At 42.9% G+C, this 20271-nt stretch overlaps 1 protein-coding gene across 1 annotated transcript in view; it reads left to right on the top strand.

The window, feature by feature from the left end:
- The window catches only part of TNRC6B (trinucleotide repeat containing adaptor 6B), a gene marked incomplete at both ends in the record, with an annotated part of 214269 nt that extends 203946 nt beyond the window's left edge, over positions 1-10323 (top strand). The window contains 4 exons of the mRNA XM_080706231.1: positions 2720-2944; positions 3516-3586; positions 7770-7909; positions 9936-10323. Coding sequence (XP_080562357.1) covers positions 2720-2944; positions 3516-3586; positions 7770-7909; positions 9936-10323 — 824 coding nt within the window. The remainder of the gene's footprint in view (positions 1-2719; positions 2945-3515; positions 3587-7769; positions 7910-9935) is intronic.
- Positions 10324-20271: the final 9948 nt, after the last annotated feature.

Below are 20271 nucleotides of genomic sequence, written 5' to 3'. Positions count from 1 at the left end.
GAATGGCGCAGGCCAGAATAGATGGTTACACACATTTCATACTTGCTGTTTCCTTGAAGATCTTTCGGTCCCATAGAAGTGGGTGAGACAGAGACAACTTTGGCCAAATCCAAGACCAGTGGTGATAGAATAATAGGGAGCTGGGATGTTCAGAAGACAGAGGTCCTGACCTGATGATACAAATGTTTCTCGTAATGAGTCTGCCAAGAAATCAGGGCCATGGAAAAAACTAATTAAGTCTGAGTATTATTCCTATAGCAGCCAAGGGTAGCTAGCTTTTCCCTAAAAATCATTCCACTCAAAGGATAAGGGCAGATGACCAAAGTAAAAAAGCAAATCTTGATTAATGCTACTAACAATATTTGTTCAATTTCTTGTGGGGTTTTTCTTTCCTTTTTTGAGAGACAATAAGAAATGGATGTAATAGAGGCTTTTAAGTCACTACAGTGCCTTAAAGATCAGTAGAAAACGTGGCACGTTGGTTTTGCAAAAGTTGGACCTTATACCATTAACATCATTAAGATTTCTGTTCTTTGTCCAGGCAAAAGCAGATCAAACAAAATCCTTAGTTCCCTGCTAAGTCACTAAGACTCATATTGTCTTCTTTTCTTTCTACTTCTGTCATAACAGTGAAACAATAGCCTATCATTTGTTGAATGCTCCTATAGGACAGGCATCATGTTAAACTTAGCAGGAATTCCTTTTTGACCTTCATCTAATGCTCTGTGTAGGTCCTATTTTTATCCCATTTTGTGGATGAAAAAACTTGAGATTCAAAGAGCTGTTTTAATTTTCCTCAGGTTTAAGCCTAAATTTATAAAGGAGGTACCTCAGTGTTCCATATTTCTATCTATCACCCTTCATTATACTTTTACATATAAAAGCTTAATTTTATTTACATGTAAAGACTTAACTTTTATCGCCTTTTTTTTTTTTTTTTTAAGATGAGGTCTTGCCTGAACTTCCGAGTTCAAGTGATCTACATGCCTCAGTCTCCCGAGTACCTGGGACTACAGGTGCCCACAGCCACATCCAGCTCTCATGCACCTCTTTGGTTCCTAGAAACGCACAGATCTCAAGTTGAACTATGTGTCCTTTTCCTCCAGTTGGCTCTCTGCCAAAGATGACTTAAGAATCATTTAACTTGGCTAAGACTGATCTTACATTTTTCCCACACCCCAAATACTTTCCTTCTTAATTATTCTATTTCTTAATGATGTTCCCATGTATCACCTTGTCACAGAATCTCAGCGTTTCCCTCTTTCCTTCCTCCCTGCATCCAGGCCACACTATCTCCTTGTGGTGTGCTCTGCATCAGTGCATCTCAGAGCCATTCCTCCTGCTCTATTCTGTTTGCTCTCACCCTAGTGCAGACACTCCATGCTGAGTCTTCTGCAGAAACTCCTGATAGCAGTTTGTTGGGCACCAGCCTACCTCATGCCTTTTTTCTTTTTTCTTTGTAGTACTGGGGGGTGGAATCCAGGGGCTTTTCTACCTCCGGGCTATACTCCCAGACCTATTTTATTTGGAAACAGGGTCTCACTAAGTTGCTGAGAGCCTCACTAAGTAGCTGAGGCTGGCTTTGAACCTGTGTGATCCTCCTGTCTCAGCCTCCCAAGTGCTGGGATTACAAGCGTGCGCCACCACGCGCGGCTACCTCATGTCTTTCCTACCTCTCCACCCCTGCAGAATGTTGTTCACCCAAGATTAGAGGAAGATGTATTCTATAGGGGGAGAATTCCTGTTGAACTTTGGTTTCATTTTTCAGAGCCCATCCATTTACGTAAATCCTTTAGAAATGTCTTTGCAAGCCTCTGCTGGCTGCTCTGTATTCTCTCTCCTCTGTGTACTGAACATATATGATGTTGCCAGGGTTACAAATTTTGTTGTTCCACTGTTCTGGCTTCCACCTGAATTACAGACTCTTGAGGATAACTTGTTTGTATTATCTATAACTCTGATTTGGTGCCTTAAGTAGAGTAGTAAGCCCTTAATGAATATTTGTTGATTGTTTTTCAAAAATCTGTTTGAATGTTGGTATCTGCTGTGCAGAATCAAGTCACAAGAAAAATATAGTTTTCTAATGCACTTTCCATGTAGTCAGCACTTGAGTACTAACTACACTTCTACTAATATTCACATTCTTAACTATAACTCTCAGCCCAATAGTTTAAAAAGTACCTTTTCCTTGAATTTTATTCCTTTTCAATTTGTGTTTAGCCAAGAAAGTAGTAGAGAATTAGTTATCTTATTAAAACTTCAGTGAAGCTGGGCGTGGTGGCACACGATTGTAATCCGAGCATTTGGGAGGCTGAGACCAGAGGATCGTGGTTCGCGGCCAGCCTCAGCTACTTAGTGAGGCCCTCTGCAACTCAGTGAGACCTGGTTTCAAAATAAAGAATAAAGAATAGGGCAGGGGCTTTAGCTCGGAGGTCGATGGCCCTGGGTTCCACCCCCAGACTCGCAAAAAAAAAAAAAAAAAAAAAAAAATTCAGTGACATGACAATTTTATCAATACAGAGTAATAGTTATTGGAAATCTTATATCTAGTAAGCTTAAAGAACAATGTAATATTATATTGCTGCTTATAAAACGTATACTTGCTATTACTTTTTAGAATATAAATGTGTATGTATTTGTGTAGAGACAACTTATATATATTTCTGGACAAAGGTGGCCCATCAAATCTTATTACTTCCTGAATTTTCTCTTCTCACAGCAAAGTTCCCTGATTACAAATCCACATGGTCCCCAGATCCCATAGGACACAACCCCACTCATCTCTCCAACAAGATGTGGAAAAACCACATCTCCTCCAGGAACACTACACCGCTGCCCCGCCCACCTCCCGGCCTGACCAACCCCAAACCGGCATCTCCCTGGAGCAGCACAGCACCCAGATCAGTCAGGGGGTGGGGGACACAGGACTCTCGGCTTGCCTCAGGTGAGGAGGGGGCTTGATGAGGGCTACAAAGGAAAGGTGAAAGTAGCCATCTGGCGGGAAAAACCACCTCTTGATCAGAAAGTTGCAGTTAAAGCTGGGCGTGGAAGCGCACGCTTACAGTTCCAGCATTTGGGAGACAGGAGATCGCGCAGGTTTGAAGCCAGCCTTAGCTACCACTTAGTGAACCCTTTGCAACTGAGACCCGGTTTCAAAGTAAAGAATAAAAATTAGGGGTGGGAGTGTAGCTCAGAGGTAGAATGCCCCTGGGTTCCATCCCCAGTGCCACCCAAAAAAAAAAAAAAAAAAAAAGTTGCAGATAGTACAAAGCAGAGGGACCCATGACCTGTCATGGACAGGTGAGTACAAATGATGAGTTGCAGAGTGAGGACCTGGGAGGGAAGGAAATACTGTCTTGAACTAAGGAGAAGAGTGCATTGGAGTAAAGAAGAAAACCCAGAGGGGCCAGAGTCAGGCGGAAGAGATGCTTATGAAGTGAGAAAAGACATGGGCTCACGTCTTTCTTGAGGTTTTATTAAGTTACTCTTTCTCATCCTTTTTTGGTTGGTTACAGCCTCTACCTGGAGTGATGGTGGTTCAGTTCGTCCTAGTTACTGGCTGGTTCTTCATAATCTCACTCCACAGGTAATCCTGCTTTCTTCTGGTTTTCTCAGTAGGATTCATTTGGATTAAGGGAGAGGGAAACAGCCAGGTGAGGTGGTGCATGCCTATAATCCCAGTACTCGGGAGGCCAAGACAGGAGGATCACCGTTCAAAGCCAGCCTCCGCAACTTAGTGAGACCCTGTTTAAATTTAAAAACAAAGGGGTGGTGGCTGGTGGAATAGCTCAGAGGTAGAATGACCCTGGGTTCAATCCCCAGCACCAAAAAAAAAAAAAAAAAAAGGAAACTATCTATGGCCTGCAACCCTGAATGTGGAAGCTAAAGCAGGGTTGTGCCTGGTTAGTATGTAGATGGGAAATAGGAAAACTCAGAGATGGGGGAGTATAGCAGAGAGGAAGACTCGTTTTCTGTTTTCTGGTCACTGCAGAGAAGTCTTTATAGGAAGTGGGTCTCCCCCTTTCACCCAAGGTGCATTGCCTACTTCTAATGGGAGGGTGCTGGTCACTTGGCTTTATACCTGCCTTCAGGATGATGGAAATATGTGTAACTTATTAATCACTGAGAGCGGGGTGGTATTATCTGGTGCTTTCTGTGTAGCAGAGGTAATTTATTATATAGATAAGCTGGTTGGTATCTGGAACCAAGTGGGAAAAGGATGTTTTTGGCACACATAAAAATTTACCTGTTTTGCTGAACAGTTATCCAGAAAGACCCTAGGCTCAGTATTAACCATTTTTATGTTTCTTAAGTGATTAACTAAATTGGGTGCACGCTTGTAATCCCAGTATTTAGAAGTCTGAGACTGGAGGATGACAGGTTCTTGGCCAGCCTTAGAAACTTAATGAGACCTTCTGTAACTTAGTGAGACTCTGTTTCAAAATATATTTAAAAAAAAAAATAGAGCTGGGGTACATGTAGCTCAGAGGTAAAACTACTGGTTCAATCTCCAGTACCATGAAAAAATAAATAAATAAAACAAAGAAAAGATTAATTGCCTATCTCTGCACTAGAAAAAAAATCTGTTGCTTTTATAGCTTAAATGCTATTTGAGTGCTTTTAGTGTTCTGTTATTTTTTAGAATGTAGATGGCATCACTGATGTACTATCATCAGAATATGTCTCTGGGTAGTTTTCTTTTTCTTCTTTCCTTCCTTTCTTTTTTTCTTTCTTTCTTTCTTTTTTTTTTTTTTGGTACTAGGTATTGAACCCAGGCCCCTTTTACCTCCAAGCTACACCCCAGCTGTATTTTGTTTTATATTTTCAAACAGAGCCTCACAAGTTGCTGAGGCTGGCCTGGAACCTGCAGTCCTCCTGTCTCCGGAGGACTTCCAAGTATTGGGATTCTAGGGGTCTGCCACCACGCTCAGCTCTGGGTGGTTTTCCAGCATGGGGCTGCATCTTCTGGAAGCTGCCTCCCTTTCAGCTTGATTATTCCAGAACTGAGGCATTTGCAACAGCACTGTGTTCAGCACTTGCAAGAAGCTTCATGAACCCATCAAAACTGAGCCATGTGGATTTGACAGCAGTCTTGACAGCACCTTGTTATAGCAAGTCAGTTATGCCTCCCTCTCCACGTGTAGAATGCGTTATCTGGCTTTTAGTGCATATGTGGATTCATGCACACTTACTAAGTTAACATGTTCCAGAGTGCTCTGACAAAATATTTATTTTTTAATTTTTTCGTGTTACTGGAGATTGAACCCAGGGGCATTCTACCTCCGAGCTACACCCTCAGTCCTAAATTTTATTCTTTATTTTGAAACTGGGTCTGACTAAGTTGTAGAGGGCCTCACTAAGTAGCTGAGCTGTCAGTGAACTGTGATCCTCCTGTCTCATCCTCCCAAGTACTGGGGTGACACGGGTATGCCACCATGCCCGGCTTGGACAAAATATTTATTATTAGGTCTCTGACCTAATATATGAAATACATACTTTGATTAAACAAAAGCAAGCAGGTTTATTCACTGTGAGACTCCTACTAGGCTCCTTTAATATACAAATGTGTTAGCCGGGTGTGGTGGTGCACGCTTGTAATCCCATCAATTGGGAGGCTGAGACAGGAGGATTGTGGTTTGTGGACAGCCTCAGCTACTTAGTGAGGCCCTGTGCCACTTTGCCACCTTGAGGTGGGCCAGGTAGGAGCGTGAGCATTTTGGAATTGAGTGTGAAGTAGGACAGTCGTTGACATTCTCGGTGATAGATGCCTAGCAGTGCCTTTCCTGTTTGTCATTCTCCTCGATTCTTTGTAAAGATTATTTACTAATGAGACCGAAGACTAAAGCATCAGTATGGTCCTTAGAATTTCGTATGCTAATTTACATTCTTGATTGGTTACCATCTTATTTCTGCCTTTTTAGGCTCTGCAAATTAGCACCCACTCATGTTAGATCTCTTACCCAGAAGACAGTGCTTTCTTCCAGGGTTGGAGTGGCAACCAGACCTGCTGTTGCAGTGTCAGACTGGTAGCTGAGTGGTATTTGAAAATGGTGATATAATACTGCAAGATTCAGTAACTGGGGTTAGTGTGAGATGATGCAACATATGAGGATGCAGATGTGACAGAAGCTGTAAGAAGGCTTCCTTGAGAACCTTCATAATGATAGGATGTTTCACATGAAGAGCACCCTAAACCTGCCCCCAAGGCCTCAGATCTTGCCTAAAGAACAGCGAACAAGCTGGGCTCGGGGCACACTTGTAATCCCAGTATTCAGGAGGCTGAGACAGGAGGATCTGGGTTCGCAGTCAGCCTCAGCTACTACCTAGTGGGGTCCTTTGCAACTCAGTGAGAGCCTGTTCCAAAATAAAGACTTTAAAAAATAGAGCTGGGGGTGTAGCTTGGAGGTAGAATGCCCCTGTGTTCCATTCTAAGTACTGCAAAGATAAATAAAACAGCAAACAAAATTAGCAGCAGGATAAATTTTACGTTGATTCATATCTCAAAGAAGTTGTTGAGAAAGAAAAGAATTCAGAGAAGAGTGGGCAAAAAAGTAATTATGTAGTTGATGTCTGAATGCAACTGTCCTCAGAGAATTTTTGTGAAATTGTTTAAACTTGAAACATAATCTAAGAATTATTTGGCCTGTAGCTGGGCACAGTACCACATATTTGTAATCCCGGTACTTGGGAGGCTGAGAGAGGAGAATCACTGGTTCTCTTACAGCCTCAGCTACTTAGTGAGACCCTCCACAACTTAGTGAAATCCTGTTTCAAAATAAAGGAAAAAGCCAGGCGTGATGACACATGCTGTAATCCCAGCATTTGGGAGGCTGAGACCAGAGGATCACGGTTCACGGACAGCCTCAGCTACTTAGTGAGGCCTTCTGTAACTTAGTGAGACTCTGTTTCAAAATAAAGAATAAAAAATAGGGCAGGGGTGTAGCTCAGAGGTCGAATGCCCCTGGGTTCCAGACGAGAGAGGGGGTGGGGGAAGAGGGAGGGAGAGAGAGAAATTAAATAAAGAAAAAAATAGAGTTGGGGTGTAGCTTGGCAGAGAGAGGGAGGGAGGGAGGGGGAGAGAGAGAGAAAGGAAGAAAGAAAAAATTAAATAAAGAAAAAATAGGGTTGGGGTGTAGCTTGGCAGTAGAATGCCCCTGGGTTCAATCCCCAGTTCTGCTGAATGAATGAATGAATGAATGAATGAATGAATGAATGACTAAATAAATTAGTGCTGGTAGTGTAGCTCAGAGGTAGAATGCCCCTGGACTCGATCCCCATTACCACACACACAAAAAGTTACTTGACCTGCAGATATATTACTTTAAATAAAAATCTATCATAATATGTATGTATGTATGTATGTATGTATTCTGTAGTACTGGGAATGGAACCCAGGGGCATTCTACCTCTGAGCTACACCCTCAGCCCTATTTTTTTTTATTCTTTATTTTGAAACAGGGTCTCACTGAATTGCAAAGGGCCTCACTAAGTAGCTGAGGCTGTCCTCAAACCACAATCCTCCTGTCTTAGCCTCCCAAATGCTGGGATTACAAGCGGGCACCACCACACCCAGCATAATCATTTTTTTTAAAAAAGAAAATAGACCCCAGGTTGAATCATATGCTTTTGTTTTGAGCGATACTTATGTAAACATTTTATTTGTAAAATGGGGACTGTAGTAGTTCTCCGCCCAGTGCTTTAAATACCTTAAAAGTTGCTTTTCCAACCACATCTGCAGCTTTTATTTTATGAATATTGCTACTCCCTAGATTGATGGGTCAACCTTGAGAACGATCTGCATGCAGCATGGTCCACTGCTGACATTCCATCTGAATCTGACCCAGGGCACTGCCCTGATCCGATACAGCACCAAACAGGAGGCGGCCAAGGCCCAAACTGCACTGCACATGTGAGTATTCTAGCCTGCGTCCACTTAGACGGCGTGCAGAGGCACATACCTGAGTGTGCTGGAACCTGTGTGTTAAACAGGCACATGAGAATGTGTATACAAAAGCATTACCTTTTGTATACATTTGCAAGACTTGGGTACTGCCTGAGTTTACATAGGCTCATCTTCAGAATTCCAAATTTGAGAAGCACTTGAGTAGATTTTAAGTACCACAAAACAAAGCAAATTATAAAATATGAAACACTGTAAGTGTGGTCATCTAGCTGCTTACTTGGCCTCTCTAGATGATAATGAAATATTATGGTCTGGAAAGGTTGCAGGGTTTTTGCTTGAAGTAGATAGAACTAGTTAACCATCCCTGTCTTAGCCACTGTCAAACTGGTGGACAAAAAAGAACTGACTTCTTTAGTTGCAGATGACATGGCAGAAATCCACCCACAGAGTGAGAAAGTGAGGGTGAGGCCCAGGCAGTAGTAAGTCTAGACTCCAGCCCCGAGATGGAGTGGCTCTTCCAGGTTGCCGGATGCACTGGCTATGATCCTTTATCCCACCTGGGTGAGTGCGGGGGAGGGAGGGTAGGATGGCATTTTTCTTCTCTCTCTCTCTCTCTTTTTTTTTTTCCAGTACTGGGGATGAAACCCAGGGGCATTCTACCTCCAAACTACACCCCCTGCCCTATTTTTTATTCCTTATTTTTATTCCTTATTTTCTCACTAAGTTGCAAAGGGCCCCTTAAGTAGCTGAGGCTGGCCATAAACCTGCAATCCTCCTGTCTCAGCCTCCCAAGTACTAGGATTACAAATGTGTGCCACCACACACCTGGCTCTTCTCTTTCCTTTTTTCAGACTTGCTTTTCTTTTAATAAGAGTGCTTTTAGGTTCACAGCAAAACTGAGAAAAAGGTAAAGAGATTTCCCATATATTTCTGCCCACATACATGCCGAGCCTCCCCCATTATCAGTACCTCCCACCGCAGTGTTCCATTCATCACCACTGATGAGCAGCAGTGGCATTAATGTATAATTCCTCAAAATCCATAGTTTGCTTTAGGGTTCATTCCTGCTTGTAGATATCTATGGGTTTAGACAAATGTTTAATAACATATAATACCACCATTGTTCTATCATTAAACACATCACCAGAGGGAAGAGAGAATATCAAATATTCAGGCTTCCCCTCAAATCATACATGTTCATTTTCTTCTTGTTGTTTGTATGTATGTATGTATGTATGTATGTATGTATGTAGCAGTAGAGATTGAACCCAGAGGCATTTTACCTCTGAGCTACATCCCATTTGTTTTTGCTTATTTGTTTGTTTGTTTGTTTGTTTGTTTGTTTGTTTTGGTACTGAGGGTAGAGCCCAGGGGCACTCTACCTCCGAGCTACAGCCCAGCCCTATTTACAAGTATGCACCATGCACCATGACTCCCGGCTTTTTTTTTTTTTTTGAAATGGGGTCTCCCTAAATTATCTTGCACTGACTTCCTTCTTTCAGCCTCCCATGTGCTGGGATTACCTGTGTGTGCCACGCACCCAGCTACACACATTCTTTTTGACAACTAAGTATCTGGTAGTCTTTGACTATCTGGAGCTTTCGTGATACCGACAGCTTTACATCAGTTGAAATGCAGGTTCCAGCCGGGCGTGGTGGTACACACTTGTAATCCCAGCATTCGGGAGGCTGAGACCTGAGGATCATGGTTCGCAGACAGCCTCAGCTACTTAGTGAGGCCCTCCGCAACTTAGTGAGACCCTGTTTCAAATTAAAAGAATAAAACCTATGGGCTGGGGTGTAGCTCAGAGGTCAAATGCCCCCGTGTTCCACCCCCAGACCCACTAAAAAAAAAAAAGGAAAGAAATGCAGGTTCCAGTCTGTAGGCCTTGGGTAGGCCTGTTATTCTGCATCCTGAGAAGCATTCAGGCGATGTGACAGCAGAGAACTAAAAGCACTTAGTTCCCATGTGTGCTTCCCTAGGACCATGAGGGTTTCCCTAGGACCCACAACTCTTTTCCTTCTTTCTCCAGGTGTGTGTTGGGAAACACTACCATCCTAGCTGAGTTTGCCACTGATGAAGAAGTTAGCCGGTTTTTGGCACAAGCTCAGCCCCCTACACCTGCAGCAACCCCAAGCGCACCTACCACGGGGTGGCAGTCGCTGGAGACCGGCCAGAACCAGTCAGACCCTGTTGGGCCTGCGCTGAACCTTTTCGGTGGGTCCACTGGGCTCGGGCAATGGAGCAGCAGTGCTGGTGGCAGCAGCGGGGCTGATCTTGCTGGCGCTTCGTTGTGGGGGCCCCCAAACTATTCTTCTAGCTTATGGGGAGTCCCAGCTGTGGAAGATCCCCATAGGATGGGGAGCCCTGCTCCTTTACTACCTGGTGACCTTCTGGGAGGAGGGTCGGATTCAATCTGAACTTAGAACTTTCAACTCTGACCTCGTGACCTTTTTTGGAACAGCAGCAGCACTAACTTGACCTTTTCGTTTTTTTTTTCAACTTGCAATAAATACATTTTTAAAAGGAAAAAAGAAAACGGAGAGAGGAAAAAAAGGTGGGTCATTGACAGACTGTCTGAGCACATAGTTGCCTCCCTTATAACTTCAGTTTTTTCGTTTGGAATATGAATCCAAAAAGAGAACATATCACTCTTGAAAATACTTGAATCATGAACGCCAACCTAGAAAGACAATGTGAAGCAAGTACACATACCATTTAAATTTAAACACAAAAAAATTAAAAAAATTAGTTTCTAGTTTTTCACTTTTTTCATGTTATATGGAAGTTGTTGCTAAGAAACATATATACTGAAAAAAATAGCTTTTTAACTTTGTTTGCACTGGGTGTGTTTCCGTCCTTAGGTCTACCACGTTTGGGAGGGAGGGAAATTCAAAAGAATTGTTGGGGGAGGGGGGAGGGAAGACTAGACGGAGCCTCACTTTAAAAACAAAAACACAAAAAACCTAAAAAAAAGGAAAAAATTTGTGATTGGCTGGTTGATAAATACCAGTGTGTTCTGGCACATGTAACTGCCCAGGCATGCTTGTTCTGGTGTGTGCACGTGTGTTCATGTGCATTCGCGTGCGCCCTCCCCTCTGTCTCTGTGTGTGCCTGCGTCCTCTCGCCCCTTCCCCATTTCTCAGAAAGCTGCATTGCTGACAGTCCACAGGCTGGCTGGCTGGCCATCTGCTTTTTAATTTTATCTTTGAAAACTAAGAACACATGAGTACAGGGAGTCACGGCAACTCCAGGCACTCCGTCAGGCTGCACTGAGACGAGGAGTGCTTTTTAATGATTGGAGCAGGGAGCTCCTGTCCGCTTGTGCATTAGACTGAGGTTGGGGTTCTCTAGCTTTCCTCTTGACCTAGCAGTAGAGTAGAGCACTGCCAAGTCCAGAAATCCGAGAGCTGGAGGCACTTCTCAGGCGACCGTGTTTAAAGTAAATGGCGGCCAGGCATATCTAAGCATCTGTTAAAAGTTTCACGCAGGCCTTTTTGTTAGTCAATGGGAACAGGAGATAAGATAGTTTTTAAATTATGTGATGTCTCAAATGCAGAAAAGCTGTGTTCCCTCTCCTGTGTGATTAGGTGTGAGAAATTTGTCAAAAAAAAAATCAGGTAATGGTGAATCCAACGTGTTTATTGGTTCCCATTTTCTTTTGAAGAAGACAGAAACTAAGTTGTGAGCAGCCTCCTGGAAGCATCGCAGCTCCTCCCTCTCTGCTCCTCTCTCACTGAGCGTTACCTGTGCCAGGCCGTGGCGTGTTACAACACCAGGCCATCACTGACAGAGACGTTTACTTAACGAATGTTCTTAAACCAGTGTGTACTTCAAGCGTTTCCCTTTGTTTCTCTGTGTTGTGTATTTCCTGTGTACGTGATTTTGCTTAGGCAGGAATAACTTAGCAAAGACTTTTAAGTATTGCACCTTTTTTGGTTTTGACCTCCTTTTTTTTCTCCTTGTAATGTTGCTTTTTTATTTCGGTATTTAAAGACTTTTTTTAAGCATCAATGTAGTAGTATTCTGGGCCGAACAGGGGGCAACGTTTAATCCACAATTACCACCAACATGTATATACTATGTTGGAATCAAATATATCAAACTGCTTATTGTGAAGAGTGATGGACCTGAAGGGGCGCCCCTTGATCCAAAGCAGGTAGGGGGCGGGGGGGGGGACACGCGTGCCGGTAATGTGCTAGCACTTGTGTGGACGTCCCAGTCTGCATCATACTGTTCAACATAAAGTGCCGACATTCTGTACCAGCAAATACCTGCCCATTCCAGCCCTTGGTGGGAGCAGACCTCTACTGTCCTCTATAACTTGCTGCTATTGAGGACAAGGGAGTTTTTCTTTCTTTAGCATTTTCAGTGAAGGATACAACGATGCCTAATGTATTTGACTTTCAGCTTTGTGTCTGTGTGTAGGTGGGTAGATGGGTGTGCATAGGAAAAGGCAAAAAAAAAATTATTCGCCTATAAGTGATTTTGTAAGACAAAGAATGGGGAGTTCTGTCGTCCTTTTGGCTTACCCTGTTGATGACAAACCTAGCCTCAAAAGAGAGGGCCAGGCATAATTCAAGCGAGCACTTGCACATGCCAGTCCGCGGGGAAGCCCTTTGCCGGCGGGTGGTCACCCTGGAGTTCGTAGCACAGGTTTGGTTCCACGGACGTCTTGTGCAAACTGACTGTGTCCTCCACCTGCTCTCTGGTTTTCATCCTCACCATGCCCCTCCCACCTCGATTCCCCTACAGAACGTCTCCTTCCAGCTCCACTGACTGCTCTGTGTGTTGAAGCAGAGCCCAATGGTGTGTGGTGACCTCCAGGGAAGAGCAGCTTGTGTTCAAACAGCTACAAACAGAAGGCTAAATCTTAGTGACCTTGGGCCAGGAGCTTATCCCAAGGCTCCTGAGAGCCGGGGGACTGTCCGCTGCTGTTCTTGGTTCACGGCCGTGTCCTGCCCTGCCCTCCTCTCTTCCTGCCTGTTGGGTCCTTGACCTGCACTATGGCTTAGTTGAGTTCCTTAAGATACTACGGTGAAAGCCGGGTGCTAGAGCCCCTCTTGTTTACAAGACATAAATGAGGGATTTGAAACATGTAAAAATAAACATGAGAAGCTAAAATGTTCTTCCATCATAAGCTTAAAGGGAAAAAAAACTAAAAACTTAAAAAAAGACCAAAAAGTGCGTATATATATACATATAAATATATATTTTAGATGAAGACTAACTCTGGGAGCATTTAACAGTGTTTTTTGTTTTTGTTTTTAACATTTATTTTCCTGCTTTAAAATTTGCAAGCATTCTCAGGAATTCTAGGGTAGGAAGCCAGTTTTTTGAAGATGGTTTATTTAACCGTATCTTATCCTAGATAGGTGGCTGTTTCTTTCCTGTTAATAAACTTTTACAAGTTCCTGAAACTTCAAAAAGTTTAAACAATTTTTACTTAAAAAATGTAAAAAGTCTCCAAATGTTATTGTCATACTGGGGATCACACATTTTAAAACACATAGAAATATTTTTTAAAAATTATCAATTTAGCAGCAACAGGTAAATTCATTATCTTAAAAAATATGGGAGAAAGATTAGCGTTCTGAGAGCTCTACCACGCACTCATTTGAACCATGTGTGATTTAACGGGAGAGTGTTTGGTGCACATCAGTGGAATGCCATCACATTGCTCCTTTCCATGTAAGACTGAACTGAAATCTCCCTTAGCCATTTTTATTTTTTTATTGGAACCTTTCTCCCTGTCCCTCAGCCCCAGCAACAAAAGAAAGGAGTAAAGAAAGAAACAACAGCTTTAAAAAAAAAAAAAAAAAAAACCCACAAAAAAGCAGAGTAATCTGTAAAATAGTACGGTTGGATTGCTGAGAATCTATGTAAAGAGTTAGGAAATATAGGTTAATAATTTTTGGAACAAATTTTAAATATAGGCATTACTAGAGGGAAATTATATATGGACTGTTCTATTAATGAAGAATGTCTCTGTCTTACCTCCGCTTGTTATGGGAGGAGGAGAAAATATAGAAGAATCTAATAAGGAACAAGTGATTTTACTTTTTTAGCTCCCAGCTACTGTTGTGCTTGTTTTAATTGCTGTTTTGAAGATCTGCTGCTTAATTCTCCCCATCCCTCCATGGAGATGTGGAGTGTTTCCTTTCAGTTCCAGTGATGTTGAATTCTCCTTTTGTATTCCCTCCTGGGACCTGGGGTCAGAATTCCCAAGCATGACCACAGCTTCTTTCAAACATTGAGCTTCCCAGTGGGAAAGAAACTCCAGCTCCACAGGTAAAGGGAGTGGGTGGGGTTGCTGCCTGCAATTTCTCTAAAGCCGCTTTAGTGCCTTCGCACATACACCCAGACATCCTACGCAGGAGGACACGTGTATGTGCCTGTGGTCCAGTCACTCCACAGCTGGTAAGACGCTTGCCTATAGAGGAAACTGGAGTGGTCTGGACAGGCCCAAAGGCAGTGGGCTAAATTAAACTTAAGTAGATAAGCAGATATCAAGGAAGTTAAATCTGTTTTTATGTCGTGATAATGTGGAATGCCAAGTTTCTTCCTTGTGTTGTGTGCCCTGTGTTACCATGTGTTGACCTCCCTAGGTGCGTAATGGTGACAGCTACCTTGGCTGGGGAAGTCTGTGCTGGGCCAGTGGAAGAGGGCTCCTGTTCTTCTGCCCTGTCCTCTGTCTTCTCCCTTCCTCTCCCTGCCCCCTTTTGTCCCTTTGCTGGAAGCTGTGCTTTATTGGTTGGTAGTGACCTAAGAACAGGATATGGCAAAGGGGTCATCAAAGAGGAATGCACTTTCTTTCCTTGGTGTTCTTTGGCAAGAGCCACATCTACCAAGAAGTTAGATTTCTTTATACTTAAAAAATTCAGCAGGTGCATCCTCCTTATCTTGCATTCTGGTATATATACAGAAGTTTGCTGGTCACCCTTACTATATAGATTTATTTTGCACATCTTTTGGACATGTGTGAACTTTCCATTTTATATTAACTTATACAATGATTAATAGTGGCTAGAGGTATGTAGATCTCTTGAACATCACATAAACTTGGTTTCTGTCTACCACATAAATAGCCAAAAGAAAAGAAGCTTGTATGGGGAAAGGGATGTCTTTCATCAGCCCGGGGTCTCCTGCTGCCTATGAGACCCTGCACAGCAACCTCACTTGAGATGTTGAAAATGTTTGGATCTCTGAGACACTATGAAGAAATGGTTGCTTCATGTAACATCGCCCATGCCTCAGTCTCTAATCCTTGACGCTTGCCATTTACAGCACTCACAAGAGCAAACTTAGCAATGCTGCAAGTTAAGATTCCAAACCATAGGTTCAATTTCTGGCACCCCCCACCCCAAAAAAAAAGAGAGAGAAAGAGAGAGATTCCAGACTAAATTCTATCACCAATAACTGCCATCCTTATATTGTCATTCAATTTGTTTTCTGTTACTAAGAGTTTCTGTTGTGAGAAGTTTCCCACCTCTTCTGCCATGATTGTAGCATAAGTTGACAATTGATTCTTCCAAGCTCCTGTGGCTTGAATGTGGAATATAAGATATGCAAGGGGAAAATAAAAATAAATTCCTGCCCTAAGAATTTGGAGGCACCAGCTGGGCCTGGTGGCACACACCTGTAATCCTAGTATTTGTGAGACCAAGACAGCAGCATCACAGGTCCTGTAGGCCAGCCTCAGCAACTTAGGGAGACCATGTTTCAAAATAAAAAGGTCTGGGAATATAGCTCAGAGGTAGAATGCCTCTGGGTTCAACCCCCTGTACAAAAAAAAAAAAAAAAAAAAAAAAAAATTTGGAGGCACCGTTATTCTTATATCAACCAGAAACTGAAAGTGCACAGGCTGTTGACTTAGTACAAACATTCCCTTTCACTTTCATCCTGGTTTTGGAGAGGGAGTTGTGGGTTTTGTAGGGTTAACAGCCAGATTCCATTTGGACCTCAGATGCTGTGTACGTTTATTTATTTATTTTTTATTCTGCCATCTTGACTCTTAGTGTCTGCTGAGCAAAAACAGACTTAAGCCAAGCCTGTTTTCCTGCACAGTGTAAACAAGATGTTTTCAATAGGCTTTAACAGCCATCTCTAAGTTTAGGGCACAATTAAGTCTTTGTGTGGAAAAGGTCCCATTCTAGCCAGGCTTTGTGGCACAGGCCTGTGATCCCAGTTAGGAAGCTGAGGCGAGAGGATCACAAGTTTGAGACCAGCCTGGACAACTTAGACCCTGTCTCTAAATAAACAGAGGGCTGGGGGTATGGCTTCATGGTAAAGCACCTTGGGTTCAATCCCCATCACCTCAAGGAAAAAAAAAAAGTCCTATGCTTCCCATCCTTAAAGATCAGCTTATAAAGGTTTGTTGTTTATTGTGTGGGGTTTGAACTTTTTATTTTGTTTGTAAGTTTCTATAAAGTCTTCACATAGAAGTAGAGATAAATCTCCAGTGTTTTTGCCAAGTTTAGTCACTTCATGTCTACACATTAACTTTACATCTTAGTGTTACTACAAAAAGAATTCTTATTTTATGATTATTTTGCCTCCTGTGAGGATACAACTAAGGCCACGTGTGAAAGTGCAGATGAGAATTTTGAGTTGTTCATTGAGAAAAGAGGCTGCCCTCTAGCCCTGCTGCACATCAACCCAAACCCCTTTGCCTATGAAGACAGGGTGTCCATACAGTCTAGAAATAGACAAATGTACAGAACACTGTCCAGGACATTGACAATTTGTAAAGACAAAGACTATTCTCTATATTTCCAGAGTTTGTGCATACCCTGTAATATGTTCTATAGGTTTATGGCCAGTGCCAAAGGTGTGTGTTTTTTTCAGAGACAGTCTCCATCATGATAGTGTTGTGTTGTTTTTTCCCTTGACTTTAAGTTTGACAAAGGGGTGGTGATGTTACAGCCTTTAGAGCTGAAATAATTGTCAGGTTCAATAATCTATGAACGTAGTAATAATTTATTAAAAACTAAGCTTCAACCCTACCTCCACCCCTACACTGCACTGCCAGAGGACACCATGAACATCTATAGCCTGGTAAAGTGGGAACACTGGCCAGGGAGTGGGGAGTGGCCGCCTGCCAACTCGCCGTTCACGCTGGTCACCTGGCTTAGATCCAGAGTGATTATGAAGAAGTTCTAACCTTTAAGTCATTTTTAAACTGTCAGCTTTATACTGCAACCCAAAAAGCCACCCCTCCCAAAAAAAAAAGTGACAGAAACTGCCTGTGTTTGTCTCACAGAATTTAATTGGGGGTTTCCTTTCATTCAAATGTGTATCTGGGTTTACTGTAACAACAAACTGTGCATGCCAGGAAAATGGTACTCCCCTAACCGAGAGTCTCCGCAGAGGTTAGTCACCTATTGATCATTGTGACACACACTTGTCTTTTTACAGGAGTGGAAAAGTCAGGTAAACTCCATAGGCAAGAAGTGTTCTGTTTCAAATTAAAAAAAAAAAAGTTTTTCTAAAGCACTGTGTGCCTCAACTTAGCTTTTAAACAATGAGTCATTGCTTTGAAATAAATTCCCAATTGCCATTGATCCATTTCTAACTAGCATCAATAAGTTTGGATGTTTTTTCCCAAAGGAAATTCCGCCATACTGCTTTTCTCTGCCTTTTCCCTGGCTTCATGGCTCTCCTGGGGAATCAGGTATGCCTTCTTAGGCCACTGAAAGGTGTCCCTCACTCCCAGAGGGGGATTGTAAAGTGACTGGAGGCGGAGGGTGCAGCCTTACTGTGGGGCTGGCCTGAGAGCCAAGAGGAAGGTGTTAGATCGTCAAAAGTGAAAAGTGGGTATTTATGTAAAACCAAACAAAACCCTTGGAGGCCCTTTGAGAAATCACCTACCTTGTGAAGGTGGTGTGGTTTTCACCGAGTGACACATTTCCGTGTGACACTTCTTGCCAGAATTTTCGGTTAGTTAGAATAAATGTGTGTAAAACACCTACCCCTTTTTAGTTTTGTCCCAGGAATCACTGAAGTGTCGTCCTTCTGAATGTGCCTTTGTGAGTTACAGAGACTGACTGTCTTTTTTAGGTAGCAGCTACCCATTGTGGTAAAAACAAAAAGATGGTCAGCTTAGTCTTTAGGGCTGCCAGAGTTCTTCTAGTGGCCCAGGGGCAGCAGTTGAATTTCCATTAGCATCAATATTGCACAGTGTAGTTGTATGGAAGAGATTCTGGGACTCAGGAGAGGAGGAATTCGGTGCACAAAACAGCAGAGGCCCAGGTTAGCCTGAGAGTGCAGGTTGGGTTTCTACATCTGCATTCCCTAGTTTTCTCGTGCACTGGAGAATTAGAGTATGGTGATATTTGTGACAAATTCATGCATGTAAAGAAGGTGTTTTCTGGCTCCTATGTGTGCGGGCTCTGGCTGTGCATTTCTACCCCTTTAGTCTGTGTCCTGAGAAGGCCATTGTTTTCCCTAATGGAAGTTATGTTGTGTTGCTGTTGATGCAAACAGGGTATTAAACACAAGGAAAAGGGTTTTGAAAGAGTTGAGGTTGAGGTGTATGAGAAAGAAAGGAAAAAACATCTGAAATCATGTTTTATTTCTTCAGAACTATTATAGTTCAACATAGAAATCTGCATTGTCTCTTCATTTATTCTGATGGTTTTTTTCAATGATTCCACCTCTTCCCAATCCCTATCTTCTAAATAAACACCAAGTGGATGCTAAGGGCCATTTCCACAATTCCTCAGAGCTCCCCACCAAGGAAACAGTCTCTCCCACTAGATTGCTTCAGCTTCATTCAGGAAGACAAAGGAGGGGTGGCGCTGCTTGTGTGCTCCACTCTCATTCCTCCAATGGCCTTGAAATGTATTATTATGCAAATGTGAATTTTGATACTGAATTTAAGAAGAGGTTGTTGGATTTTTTTCTTTTTTCAAAAAAAAAAAAGTCCATATGTGGTCATCATTGCTTCTTTATTTTGTACCGTGAATTGTAACTATGCATTCTGCAAAAGGGGGAGGAGGGCCAAGGGGAAGGAAGTTGCTTTGCATCCTTGTTGTACAGTTTCTGTGTCCATGGTATCCCCACGAGGGAGGGGGAGCGGGAGAAGATGCCCTCAAGCCGGCATAGTGAGGTCAGAAAAGAACTCTGAGGCCTCTTGCCCTGGCTGGCAGGTCTGATGGCCGGCTACATTTTGGGGGCTTGCAGCTCCTGTCCACCACAGTGTTAATCCAGGGCAATAGTAGGGCCCCAAAGGCTCCAGTGTTCTCTGGACAAAAAAATACTCATCCTTTCCTGAATTCAGAACCCTTCAAGCTCAGGAAACCATGCCTCACTCCTGTAGACCTTCAAGTTAACCTTTAAATCCGTTTCAAAAACTCCTCCTCCCCTCTTTAATTTCTCTTCTTTTTAAATCATTGCTAAGTAAACATACTCTTAATGATGAGGAGACTGTCTCCCTCTGTGGGGAGGAGCGCTGTTCCCTGCTACTGCCGGGCAAGCAAAGAGGAGTCTTCCCCATCCACGTAACGTGATCTCTGCTTCTCTCACATTCATTTTGCTGTACATAGCTGGTGAGCAGTGAGGTGTTTGACATGGGAAGGCCTGCGTACACCTTTGTTCTAACAGAAGTCCTTTGTTGATCTTGCCTGTGCTATATCATGGCACCTGCATTGCTTGGGTCTAGGCATGATTTGCGACAGACTATCCTAAGCACGAGATTGTTCAGCCCGTATTCAGTGTTTTCCATGCAGCAGTTCTTGTTGTTGATGTTCACAGTACTGTAACGAGTAAGACTTGATCACAGTCTCCTCGTGCCCATGCAAGGCTGCATAGGCATGATCTCATCAGGGTTCCAATCTGTTAGATTGCCTTTAAACAAAAAATCAAACAAAAAATAAAATCCTAACGTTTCAACTGTCTAACACAAAACAATACCTCGAGGTACATTTCCCCTGTGATGGAAATCCTTAACTTCTGTCTCCTTTCTGACATCAGTGGTTATCCCTTATAACGTATGAACATGTAAATAGCAGGATAACTTTAAAAACATTTTCTTTGCTGTGAAAGTGACTCTCAAATATGATATTTTCCATGTTAAGCCATCAGAAGTCTCAGATTGGGATTCTTCCATGCTTAAGTAGAAAAGGCAGAGCAGGCCAGCAGGATGGGTTCACATCTGTGGTGGAGCTTTGGGCTCCGCAGCCACTCACAAGACAGCGGACCAGCATCTAAACCCTGTCCTACTAGGTGCCATCCATTCCAGCATCGGAGTTTCTAGGTGGGGAAGGACTGAATTTCTCTCTTCCAGAAGATCCATCCCTTTCAGGGACTCTAGAAGGTTTTCTACACAAGAGCTTGTATTCTCTATCTTTCTTGGTTCACACAAACAC

This window comes from Muscardinus avellanarius (genome assembly GCF_963383645.1).
Source record: "Muscardinus avellanarius genome assembly, chromosome: 11".
In the NCBI taxonomy this organism is placed as follows: domain Eukaryota; kingdom Metazoa; phylum Chordata; class Mammalia; order Rodentia; family Gliridae; genus Muscardinus; species Muscardinus avellanarius.
The sequence above is the reverse complement of the archived record's forward strand: the minus strand, read 5'-3'. Positions and strand labels throughout refer to the sequence as shown.